This window comes from Moschus berezovskii, chromosome 22 (assembly GCF_049115385.1).
Source record: "Moschus berezovskii isolate FMDL1 chromosome 22, NW_MosBer_1.0, whole genome shotgun sequence".
NCBI classification, from domain to species: domain Eukaryota; kingdom Metazoa; phylum Chordata; class Mammalia; order Artiodactyla; family Moschidae; genus Moschus; species Moschus berezovskii.
Window position 1 is genome coordinate 37111685 of NC_142481.1, and position 12633 is coordinate 37124317.

Genomic DNA, 12633 nt, shown 5'->3' on the forward strand with positions numbered 1-12633 from the left:
TATTTGTTGTTACATTGCAATATATCCAGTAGTGAGCATGTACTTTATTATAAATAACACATGCCTATTAAAAAAAGCATGAAAGATCAGCATTTCTCCCTTTGCCACCCCAATTTCCCACATGCAGCCCCTATGAATAGTTCAGTACATGTTCTTGCCAGCACTTCAAGTGCACAGTTATACATACCGTATGTATTTTATATACTAAAGGAATCTGTGTACATACCTCACCCCTAGAATTTGTCTAGTAAGGATTTCAGTTTCTTAATTTTATGTGTTTTATTTCTTTAGCCTTCTATTAATACAACAAATATAGATACATTGCTTGTGGCCACAGATCAAACTGAGAGAATTGTAGAGCCCCCAGAAAATATCCAGGAGAAAATTGCTTTTATCTTCAACAACCTTTCCCAGTCAAATATGACACAAAAGGTGAGTCTGAAGTAATAGTTTATGTATCACTACAAATGTTCTCTGTTGTTTTTCTTGATGGATTCAGGGATTTATATTTGATATTCTCTACCCTTTTTAATCTTTAAAGGTGGAGATAATAGAATCAAAGTGAAGGGAACTTGGATTTACAACTAGTGGTTGTGGATTCTGTAGATGTTAAATAGCACTGATTTTACTTATTTATTTTGGCCACATGGCATGGCATGTGGGATCTTAGTTCCCTAACCAGGGATCAAACCAAACTCACACTCCCTGCAGTGGAAGCGCAGCCTCTTAACCACTGAACTTCCAGGGAGGTCCCAAATAGTGTTGTTTTGCAGTGAGTTGCAGGCTTTTTGAAGTAAACTTGAAAATGCTTTCATGATGATGGGAATTTCATTTGTATTTCTAGTCACAATTCACGTCCTCCCAGAAATCATTAACAGCTTGTGAAAAGAATTGATCCTTGCCTTATAAGATTATGTGCTAAGATAATACTTGGAAATGTCTGTTTTCGTCAATACTAATTAGCCTAAACAAATGGGTTTTGAGATGTAATTTATAATGCAAGTACTGTCTTTGAGAATCTCACCATAACTGATTGGGGGCAATTTTTGAAGCATTTTGCATGCTTTTTGGAAGAAGAGTTTCAAACTTTACAAATAATTCCTAGAGATAGAAATGTAGAAAAACATAGTTCTGGCATCAGGCTTGTTAATAACAGGTTGTAAATTAGTAATTTATCTTCTTTAGTTCAAATGGAGAGTAAAATGGGGATGAGGGACTACATATTGTGTAATTTTAAAGCTTAAAGTGGCCATAGATGTTCCAGTTCTAATTATCCAGCCTAAGAGATGATTGACTCTGTACTTACATGGATTTGAATGTACTGTACTTGATAGCATCTGTGTAAAATTGGGGAGATGTAACATGTTGCTTCCCTGGTGGCTCAGAGGTTAAAGCGTCTGCCTCCAATGCGGGAGAGCCGGGTTCGATCCCTGGGTCTGGAAGATCCCCTGGAGAAGGAAACGGTAACCCACTCCAGTATTCTTGCCTGGAGAATCCCATGGACGGAGAAGCCTGGTAGGCTACAGTCCACGGGGTCGCAAAGAGTCGGACACGACTGAGCGACAGAACGGAACATGTTGCTTTAGCATCTGATTTTGCAAGGAGCCATACACTGTAGTCGTGTTCACAGAAACAAAACATAAAACTGTATTTTATCATCTTTTAATTGAATACTTCCCGTGTTGTAATGGTTGGCTAGGTTGAAGAACTAAAGGAAACTGTGAAGGAAGAATTTATGCCTTGGGTTTCACAATACCTGGTTATGAAGAGAGTCAGTATTGAGCCAAACTTTCACAGCCTGTATTCTAACTTCCTTGACACGCTGAAGAATCCTGAATTTAATAAGATGGTTCTGAATGAGACCTATAGAAACATCAAAGTAAGTGTTCTTATATTTTTTTAATTTATTTTTTAATTGAAGGATAATTGCCGTACAGAATTTTGTTTTCTGTCAAACCTTTGTATTTCTTTTTATTACTGTTTTTAGTTTGGAAATATTTGATTGCACAGGTGGAATTGGGGGGTATTGTATTCTCCTGTATGTTGTATTTGTTACAATATTTATGCAAGTTGCTTTAGTCATTGTTTCAATTACAGAACTAAATTTTCATGAAGAATTTAGTCTTACAGACATACTCGTTTTCATCATTTTATACCATACCTTCATTTATATTATAAATGCCAGATATCTCAAGATTCTTGAATGTTGTAAAATAGCTGTTTAGGATTCTCAGAAGTTTCTTTTAAGGTCAAACATTTCCTAATGGGCTAATGCTTGTTCTAGAAAATGTTAAGTATTTTTCTTAGGAAGAATGATTTTTAAAGAAAACAGTGTGAACCAGGATATAGCTGAAAACATTCTTGGCTGAATAACTTGGGATATTGGCTTAGGAACCAGCACTATATTTAAACCTGTGAATAGGAATTTTCCCTATTCTTGGTTACGCTGTAGTGCAAAAAAATTCCTGGCTCCTTTCTGTTGCACAGCTGACTTTGTGCCATTCTGCTGTTGCTGTATGGAGTTAAGGAACATAACTAAATTCAGCCTTTGTCATTTGATAGCAGGGATTGTTGGGATATGAAAATCTCCACATAATTTGGATCAAAAGATTCTTTCTTTTAAACAAAAGTATAAAATAAACTAATAGCCATAAAAGGTATTATGTAGGAAATGAATGTATAAGTGTATGCAAGACACTGGAGTGTTGGTTCTGTCTCCCTTAAGAAAGTTAAAAGTAGAGAATTGATGAAATTGATTAGGTCTTCTTGAAGTGTGTAAGCAATATTACGGTGTATTCCAGAAAGTTATCGTAGTTGTTTCCAAAGATAATGCTAAAGATCACAGCAGAGCACTGCAGTCTTATACTCCTTAGTATGCCTGCTGTCTGGGAAGGACTTAAAAACATAGCTGTAGTCTTCATTTGAATTGAATTTAGCTCTTCAAAATAGACTGAAGTGACTTAGCAGCAGCAGCAGCAGCTGCTTCAAACTCAGCTAAAATTTTCAGTTTTAAAATACTTTGCTGTGGGACCATGCATGATACGTGGTGTTAATTCACGTCAACATGACGTATTATATTTTTTACCTTTTGTAAAATTTAGTTCTGTAAATTTTTTAACCTTTTTTTTTTAAATGTAAAGACATTTGAAGGTAAAAATGTCACTGAACATAACAAAATACTGCAGTGATACGTGGACAGGATCTACCTTGGGGGCATGTTCTCAGTATTGATGGCTTGTTTTTAGTGTAGAATCATGGAATTCTTAACATTTAGTTGAGAATTTTTTTATAAGCTTATTTTCATACCTTAACCCTACGTTGTTTCAGGTACTCCTGACCTCTGATAAAGCTGCAGCCAATTTCTCCGATCGGTCTTTGCTGAAGAACTTGGGGCATTGGCTAGGAATGATTACACTAGCTAAAAATAAACCCATCTTACACACTGTGAGTTTTAACCAAAGGCTCATGTAAAACTTGAGAATGTTCATACAGCATTTTCTATCTAAAAATCTTGACATTATTTGGGGCTGTTTTGACGGGGTGTCTGTGAGTTGGCCCATGTTTTGAATCCCTAATTTCATGCTCATGGCCTCACAGTGTTTAGCAAGATAAACAAAAGGTATGATTGTTAGCCCTGGCTTTTCATAAGGCGAGGGTCAATTACTGATTCCAATTTTGGGGATGAGTTTGGCAGAGTATAATTGGGAATATTGAATAAGGAATTTTCTATATATTCCCAGCATTAAACACTGTGTTTGTTTCCTAGGACTTGGATGTAAAGTCGTTGCTGCTAGAGGCTTATGTTAAAGGGCAGCAAGAGTTGCTGTACGTAGTGCCCTTTGTTGCCAAAGTCTTGGAATCTAGCATTCGTAGTGTGGTGAGTAAAGTTTAATATTTTATTGATGACTGATTTGAGTCATCTAATGAGAGTTCGTTTGTTTTGGCACAAGATCAAGAGCCTCAATTCTTAGCAACATAGAGCTAGATCATAGTTTTCCTCAGGGAAGCTTGGGATTTCCAAACTGAGAGACCTAGTAGTATACAGGACTCACTTTAATGGGTGGCTTTGGGTTTTGGTGTTTTTCTGAATATGATTTGTGGGAAGGCTAGGGATTTTATTATGGCCACATGGGTGTGAGTGCTTAACTGTTTTAGATAATACATATTAAAGAGTGAGTTTGGGGCAAGCTTAACATAATGGTTTTCTTCAGGTTTTTAGGCCACCCAATCCCTGGACAATGGCTATTATGAATGTATTAGCTGAGCTACATCAGGAACATGACTTAAAGGTAAGTTTGTTGCTCTTTATCCTTAGGAACACTGTCTTCCTTTACATTATTAAAATTTACAGAAAAAAGAGGGTATTTAGTGTGGGGAGCACTATGGCAAATGGGTGAGAATACTGTCTATTATTATGAAGCTGAATATTCATTTTTAATATTCTCATTGAATATTGGAATTACACAGTTAAACTTGAAGTTTGAAATTGAGGTCCTCTGTAAGAATCTTGCATTAGACATCAATGAGCTAAAACCTGGAAACCTCCTAAAGGATAAAGATCGCCTGAAGAACTTAGATGAGCAACTCTCTGCTCCAAAGAAAGACGTCAAGCAGCCAGAGGAGCTCCCTCCTATCACAACCACAAGTAAGTGTGATAATGAGCCCTCTACTTATCATAAGTTCGCTGCAGTGGTACATTCGCATGCATATAGCAAATTGTAATTTTCTATGTAATGTGGGGTTGCAATTTTGTGTACTTTCGGTGAGCCTTCTAAATTTTTAAGGAAATGTTAGTAATGTCTAGGCATTGTCTTGTGTATCTGTCTGGTAATTCTGTCTGTGGTATTCGTAACTATAATATCATTAATCAGTTGTTCCTCATATTCCTCCTCAGCCAGGCTTTTACATTGTTTGAGGTCTTAGAGAAAGAAGTGCACTGACATGAAGACCTGTCTTATTCCTCAAATCTGGGGATGGCCAGATCGGCTCAACCCGTTAGGGGAGTGGGTTATTTAATCTGCTTTAAGAGGACTGGGAGCTTTAGGAGGTGTGGTTAGAATAAACCAGCTTTTCTTTTTTCTCAGCCCTCAAGAATCCTCAGGTAAAACTAGGAAACAGAATAGGTTAAAAATTGATATAGATTATATATAGAATAATGCGACAAGGTTTGGGCCAGCTAATGTGGCAGGACCCCTCAGTTCATTCCTGTGCCCAGGTGCACGGCCAGCGACCGAGTTTACATGCTTTGTTCAAATTGTGATAATTCAGGATGGGAAAAATGTGACCTCTGCCACCCCTCCCCACCCCCATTCAGTCAGTTTAGTTAGATTAAGACCACATGATGCCCTGCTAATTTTATAGGAAAGTCAGGAAGTGTGCTTCTTTCATTAGCTTTTATTTTTTCTCTGCATTTAGCAACTTCTACAACACCAGCTACCAGCACCACCTGTACCGCCACCGTTCCACCACAGCCACAGTACAGTTACCATGACATCAATGTCTATTCCCTCGCAGGCCTGGCACCACACATTACTCTAAACCCAACAGTAAGTAAACTGTTACTTTGCGACGAGGTCAAGTGGTTATTTTCCCTTCCCTTTTCTACTTCCTTATCTGTATTCCTAAGTTGCAGGCTTTTGTTGCAGAGAGTAGGAATTTCTATGTGTAGTAAAGTTCATCATGAATATTTTTTAAGTTTCTTAAAAATTCAGTAAATACCCATAAATAGTCTTTGAAGTAAAGCAAAAGATTTCAGTGTAATTTTTTTTTAATGCTTGCTATTTTGAAAAAAAATAGTTTTTGCAGAAAGCCTTTTTTTTTTCTATTATCTTGATTATTTTTACATTTCCCCATGCTACTAAAGAAGTTAGTTTCTTTAGGAGTACTCAAGCCACAAATTTTGACTAACCAGGGTAGTATCTTTAAGCATCTAGTAATGGACAGTTTGCCCATTAAACTTGATGTGTAATCATGTATCACAAGATATAGTGACTACTTGTGCCCTCTCTGGAGCCCAGCTTCTGTTTTCTGAGCTTTTCATTATTTAAAGTAGAAATTGGTAGTTCATGGTTAACTTGGAAGTAATTCAAAGACAAGGGTGTGATTACTGATAGAAATTTGGTTGTTTTATTTAAACAAGTTGTTGACTTCTTTTTTCCTCCCTAGATCCCCTTGTTTCAGGCCCATCCACAGCTGAAGCAGTGTGTGCGCCAAGCAATTGAACGGGCCGTCCAGGAGCTGGTCCATCCTGTGGTGGATCGATCAATTAAGATTGCCATGACTACTTGTGAGCAAATAGTCAGGAAAGATTTTGCCCTGGATTCTGAGGAATCTCGAATGCGAATAGCCGCTCATCACATGATGCGGAACTTGACAGCTGGAATGGCCATGATTACTTGCAGGGAACCTTTACTCATGAGCATATCAACCAACCTGAAAAACAGTTTTGCCTCAGCCCTTCGTGTAAGTTTACTATTTTCTTGTAGTATAAAATTCATTACTGCTTATCTGAAAAAGCTCATTCTTCTTTGCTTGTAGCAGTGAGCATTCCATGTACTCTAACAGTCACCATATGTGTTTGATGTCTTCCTCTTAGATTTGTCAATTCTATGAGGTCGTGTTTATTTTATTTTTATTTTATCCTCAGTAGTATTTGGCAAATAGTAGATACTCCAGATACTTACTGGTTTAAAGAAGGATTTTTTGAAAACTGCCTAAGTTAACTGTCTTGATTCTGTTTACCATGAAGAATTTAGATTTAAAGCACTTTGGAATAGGACAGTAAAAAACAGTTTAAAGTGACTATGCATGCTTGCACGCATGCGTAAGCACATAGTCTCTTCAGATAACTCAGTTACTCATATGGGGTCTGAGATGTTGTGGTTAATAATATCTTTGTTTACTGCTTTATTGCTTTCATAGTGTTCACCATCTTCATAACAACCTGGTAAGATGTTTCAGTTGAGTAGTGTATCATCTTATAGATGAAGATGATTGTTAGATTACTTCATGGTCACAGCTATTAAGTCATAACTAGAGTTGGAACTTCTAAAATTAATTTGCCCAAACACTGCATTTTCTATTATGCCATTTATCTGTTTTGTCTACCCACAAGAAACTTTAAATTTTTTTCTGTCTCTTCTCCTCCCAATAGACTGCAAGCCCACAACAAAGGGAAATGATGGATCAGGCAGCTGCTCAATTGGCTCAGGACAATTGTGAATTAGCTTGCTGTTTTATTCAGAAGACTGCAGTAGAAAAAGCAGGCCCTGAGATGGACAAGAGATTAGCAACTGTAAGTGTTTAGCATTTGCCTTTTAAGTATTTGTTTTTCCATTTAAGAAAGTGCCTCATAACAAGAACCTCAGTGATTTTTTTTTGTTTGCAGGAATTTGAGCTGAGAAAACATGCTAGGCAAGAAGGGCGAAGGTATTGTGATCCTGTTGTGTTAACATACCAAGCTGAGCGGATGCCAGAGCAGATCAGGCTGAAAGTGAGACTTGGGGCTGTGTCTCTCCCTGCCCTGTCTTTGTTTTCTCTCTGAGGACTAGGATAGGGTTTAAATTCTGTTTCTGAGAAAGCATGTTATTTCTCTTAAAGGCTGCCTTTGGGGAAGACACAGAAATAGCTTAGATGTATCCCCTCCCCCTGTTGTTGAAGTGCTGCTATTAAAAGTTCATATGCCTTTTAGTTTTTATTTCTGAGCTTGGTCTTCCCTTCTAATACTTGAGTTTTTATTGCTAGTTGCTTGTTGGTGAGAAGACAATGTTGAGAAATCTTACCATTTTTACAGCTCCATTGGAGAATTGCACTGGCCACATGGTCCTACTTGAGGCATTTGCCAGTGGAAAAAGTCTTTATAAATGAGGGTGACTCTTACAGGTCTCAGGGAAAATAGGAAACACTGAACTGTGTGTGCACACGTGCATCTATTCAGTCATGTGTTAAATGTTGTAAAGACTCCTGTGTCCCTTTTCAAAACCCTGGTGCTTACTCCCATGCAAAATTTCCACTTTGATAAAAAGGTTTCCCTTGATTGTGAAGAGGATCCTGTTAAAACAGGTTTTCTTATTCCAAGGTTGGTGGTGTGGATCCAAAGCAGCTGGCTGTTTATGAAGAGTTTGCACGCAATGTGCCTGGCTTCTTGCCTACAAATGATTTAAGTCAGCCCACAGGATTTTTAGCCCAGCCCATGAAGGTAAGTACTTGTCTTGGATTAAATTGAGGAATTTACAATTTAATTTGAATGTTTCTGTCAGTTAATCTGTCACTTATTCCCAGGAGCTAAAGTTACAAGGAAAAAAAATTACCCACAGCTATTGCATTGTGGAGTGTAGCTACCCTTTGTATCACATCAGCATGGCATTCGGGAATTTTTTTTAATCCATGAGATTGATTTAACCTTCATGTTTGGCATAACTAAAGGAATTTACTTGGTGACCTCATGGTTTGCCCTGTTCTTTGTAAAAAGATTTTCTAAAAGTTTGAAATGTTATAAAAGTTGAAAATGTGAGGGGGAAACATTTTCTTCTGAACCATTTGAACATAGGTGCTGACCTTGATGTCCCAGTCACTCTTGTATCCTTTAGTCTGTGTTTCCTACAAAGACATTCTGTGTGACCATAGTAAAACCATTAAAATCGGAGTTAACACTGATACATTAATATCATCTAATCCTTAGACCTCATTCAAGTTTTACAAAGTGTCCTAATACGGTCTTTTTATAGTAAAAGAATCTAAATCAGAATCACACACTTCAGAGAATTCCCTCGTGGTCCAGTGGATAGGATAGGACTCCTCACTGTCACTGCAGGGGCCCGGGTTTGGTTTCCTGTCAGGGAACTAAGGTCTCACAAGCTGCGTTCCCCCACTCCACACCCTAAAAGGGAATCACATTTCATTTAGTTGACATCTTTAAAATTTTGCCCCCAAGTCAACAATCTAGCCTAGCTCCTTTTCTCATCTTCCATGGCCTTAACACTTTGATTACAGGCCGATGGTTTAATGGAATGACCTAATTCATGTTTGTACAATACGTTCTCATGAGTAGATTCAGGTAGTACATGTTTGATAGGAATATCACAGAAATGATGCTGTGTTCTTATTCTCTTACTGAGTTTTAACAGTTGCACTGAATACTATATTTTCCATGGTTTGAATCACTTACTTTCATAGGCTGCAAAGAGATTATTAGATGATACAAGGGGTGCTGCCCTCAACCTGTCTCATTGTTTATCATGCCCTCTTTGATTGCTTGTTTGTGTTGATGTTTGCAAAGCTATCCACTATCAAGTAAAACCCCAGTGCTTATTTTGCACTGCCCCACCTAATAGCATCAAGACGAAATAGTTCAGGAAGGGAAATGAAAGAGCCCTTCCATGTTTTTGATGAAAAAGAAATTAAGGGTAGTAAACATACCCAATTTTAAATTGCTGCTTGTGCCAGTGAAAAGTCTTTTAATTCTGCAACCCTCCCCCCCCTTTGGTTGTTTCCTCCTCCAAAACAGCAAGCTTGGGCAACAGATGATGTAGCTCAGATTTATGATAAGTGTATTACAGAACTGGAGCAGCATCTTCACGCTATCCCGCCAACTTTGGCCATGAACCCCCAAGCTCAGGCCCTCAGAAGTCTTCTGGAGGTTGTAGTATTATCACGGAACTCTCGAGATGCCATTGCTGCTCTTGGATTGCTCCAGAAGGTTAGTGTTCTTAATCTGTTTGTTTTAGAAGACGCTAATGGTTAAGATTTTTAAAAACTAATATAAAGCAGGTTCTGTTCTGTAGTAAGCAGGTGATTTTCTCCGGAGTAGAGTGTTACAAATAGTTCCAAATTTTAAAGTGGGAAGTCTTTCTTTTTTCCCCTATAAAGGTAAGATTTTCAGGAATTATGATTATTTAAGAAACTTTAAAAGATATTCCCTTAAGTTTTGAGGGACAGTTGATCTAAGTACTGCTCGGGGGCAGAGTGGGGCCACATGGGTTTTGACTCTGCTGGGACAGTGAAGCCTTTTCTGACAAGTGAGGAATGTAATAAGTATAAACTGGAAGGAACTGGGAGAGGGTGTGTGTGAGGCAAGTGGAAAGGGTTTTGGTATGTGGGGAGAGATTCTTTACTGAGGCCTTAGAAGATACATTGTACTTTGTACCAAGGTTTGGTTATTGACTTTGATTATTGGGCTGAGTATTGTATTTTCCATGAATCTGAATGAATGCTTTTTTCCTTCATTAGGCTGTAGAGGGCTTACTGGATGCCACCAGTGGTGCTGATGCTGACCTCCTTCTTCGCTACAGAGAGTGCCACCTCTTGGTCTTGAAAGCTCTTCAAGATGGCCGGGCATATGGGTCTCCATGGTGTAACAAACAGATCACAAGGTCAGTCCCTGTCTTAGAAGAGTAATATTTATTCAGCTGCCTTCTCACACACCACATGGCCCTGTTTATAAAGTTCAAACATATAGAATTTCTAATTTTAAGTAGTGAGAATTATATGTCTTAAATAGAATGCTCTGTTTTTGAGACTTAGCAAAACTTTTAACACTGGGTTATCTGTTCTCCTTAGTTACTGGTTATTTTAAATCTTGGAAACTGATAAACTGATTTTCAGTTGGTACTCAAGGCATCCTTAATTTGGAATAAGTTAACATTGAATGAATTCAGGGCCTTTATTTCACCTGATCCACAGTATGGGTGAGCCTTTATGAATAAAGGAATACTGACTTTCCTAGGTGCCTAATTGAGTGTCGGGATGAATACAAATATAATGTGGAGGCAGTGGAGTTGCTAATTCGCAATCATTTGGTCAATATGCAACAGTATGATCTTCACCTCGCTCAGGTATGGAAAGAATTAAACAGGAAAAGAGACTGATAGTTGGGAAGTGTGTTTGCTGTCAGTGCTGTCTTTCTTACATTGTGCTTTCTGTGTTGCCAGTCAATGGAGAATGGTTTAAACTACATGGCTGTGGCATTTGCTATGCAATTGGTAAAAATACTGCTGGTGGATGAAAGGAGTGTTGCCCATGTTACTGAGGCAGATCTGTTCCACACCATTGAAACCCTCATGAGGATAAATGCTCACTCCAGAGGCAATGCTCCTGAAGGGTGAGAAGGAAATGTTTTGGGGTTGTTGTGTGCATTCCACAGTTTTAGAAATGAGTGTGTAGACTTACTAACGTTACCTGTTACATAACAACTTTACCTACAAGATATGGTAAGCTTTGGTGAGGCCTAATATTGTCCCTTGAAATATGAAAGCTTAACTAACTGCTGCCAAGCCCTCTTGCTGCACACCAGTACATACAGCACTAGGTTTGGTGTCAGTCCTCTGTTGAAGGCCTGGCTCTGCTGCTTAAAATCTGATTTTAGACAAGTTGACTTATCCTCCCTAAGCTTGTTTCTTATACAAAATGGAAATAATATCTTGAATAGCTGTTGAGAATTAAGATAAGTAACACAAAGCATGGCACATAGTGGGCATGCAGTGAATAATTTTTTGACCACGGACATCAGCTCTATTTCATTGGGCGTTTTTTGGTCAAGAAGTGACTTAACTGAAGTCAGTCATTTGCACATTTTGTCCTCATGGGTAAACAGATACAAAGAAAACCGAGGATAGTTTTGTTTAATTATGGGAATGGTAAATGATCATCACTCTTGTGGTTTCTATTAAATAAGCAAATTTCCAACTGTATGTCTTTGAAATCACAACCATGAGTGGACTGATTTTCATTCTGGATTTATTGTACTAGATTGCCCCAACTGATGGAAGTAGTGCGATCCAACTATGAAGCAATGATTGATCGTGCTCATGGAGGCCCTAACTTTATGATGCATTCTGGGATCTCTCAAGCCTCAGAGTATGATGATCCTCCAGGCCTGAGGGAGAAGGCAGAGTATCTTCTGAGGGAATGGGTGAATCTCTACCATTCAGCAGCAGCTGGTCGTGACAGTACCAAAGCTTTCTCTGCGTTTGTTGGACAGGTAGAGCTTTTGGAAAGAAAGGTGCTTTTTATTCAACATAAGTAGGGTGTGATGCCTCCATTATTAAAGCTCAGTATTATGTACCTGTGGTCAGTTACCTCCATACTCATGTAAACCAAAAATGTCTTCATCATTACTCAGTTAAATTGATACTGTTTATTTTCTCATCATTGGTCACTAAGCAGTAAAGTCAGCATTTCCTATCCCCTTTAGTACTTTTTATCTAATTTCAGTTGTCACAGCTACAGAATACAGTGGACCAGATAATGAATAATAAAATTACCAGATGTATATAGTAATTTTACCAGCTTGATTATCAGCAGTGATGAGATTATGGGCTAAGTAAAGTTCTGTAACAGCCCATATTTAAAAGTAAAATAAGGAGTCCTCTGTTGGTCTCGTGGTTAGGATTTGGTGCTTTCACTTTGGTGACTCGAGTTCAGTCCCTGGCTGGGGAACTGAGATCCCGCAAGCTGCGAGACACAGCCAAAAACAAAAAAATAGAAAATTGAAAATATAACAGAAAAACTTAAGTATTTAAGTGGTAGTGCTTTCTATCTTTGTAAATTAATTAGCTTAGCTATCTCCTAAAATAGCTTATTTCTGCATTTTGACCATGTATTTCTTCAAACTGAGACCAAAGCTTAAGTGTGCCA

General features: G+C 38.1%; 1 protein-coding gene and 1 non-coding gene across 7 annotated transcripts in view; both read left to right on the forward strand.

Annotated features, from left to right (window-relative positions):
* Window positions 1-12633, forward strand: part of CNOT1 (CCR4-NOT transcription complex subunit 1) — an 83587-nt gene that overhangs the window by 58998 nt on the left and 11956 nt on the right. For 3 of the 6 annotated variants that reach the window (XM_055412630.2, XM_055412632.2, XM_055412631.2), the window contains exons 24-39: window positions 292-432; window positions 1700-1879; window positions 3328-3444; window positions 3767-3877; window positions 4212-4289; window positions 4468-4645; window positions 5416-5546; window positions 6166-6462; window positions 7154-7294; window positions 7388-7492; window positions 8078-8197; window positions 9506-9697; window positions 10228-10370; window positions 10724-10832; window positions 10929-11098; window positions 11746-11998. In XM_055412630.2, coding sequence (XP_055268605.1) covers window positions 292-432; window positions 1700-1879; window positions 3328-3444; window positions 3767-3877; window positions 4212-4289; window positions 4468-4645; window positions 5416-5546; window positions 6166-6462; window positions 7154-7294; window positions 7388-7492; window positions 8078-8197; window positions 9506-9697; window positions 10228-10370; window positions 10724-10832; window positions 10929-11098; window positions 11746-11998 — 2466 coding nt within the window. The remainder of the gene's footprint in view (window positions 1-291; window positions 433-1699; window positions 1880-3327; window positions 3445-3766; window positions 3878-4211; window positions 4290-4467; window positions 4646-5415; window positions 5547-6165; window positions 6463-7153; window positions 7295-7387; window positions 7493-8077; window positions 8198-9505; window positions 9698-10227; window positions 10371-10723; window positions 10833-10928; window positions 11099-11745; window positions 11999-12633) is intronic. The other 3 variants (XM_055412633.2, XM_055412635.2, XM_055412634.2) reach the window with 1 other exon arrangement.
* LOC129547376 (small nucleolar RNA SNORA46) lies at window positions 2397-2535 on the forward strand. The gene has a single exon (XR_008684053.1). It is a non-coding gene; the product is annotated as a small nucleolar RNA SNORA46 (small nucleolar RNA).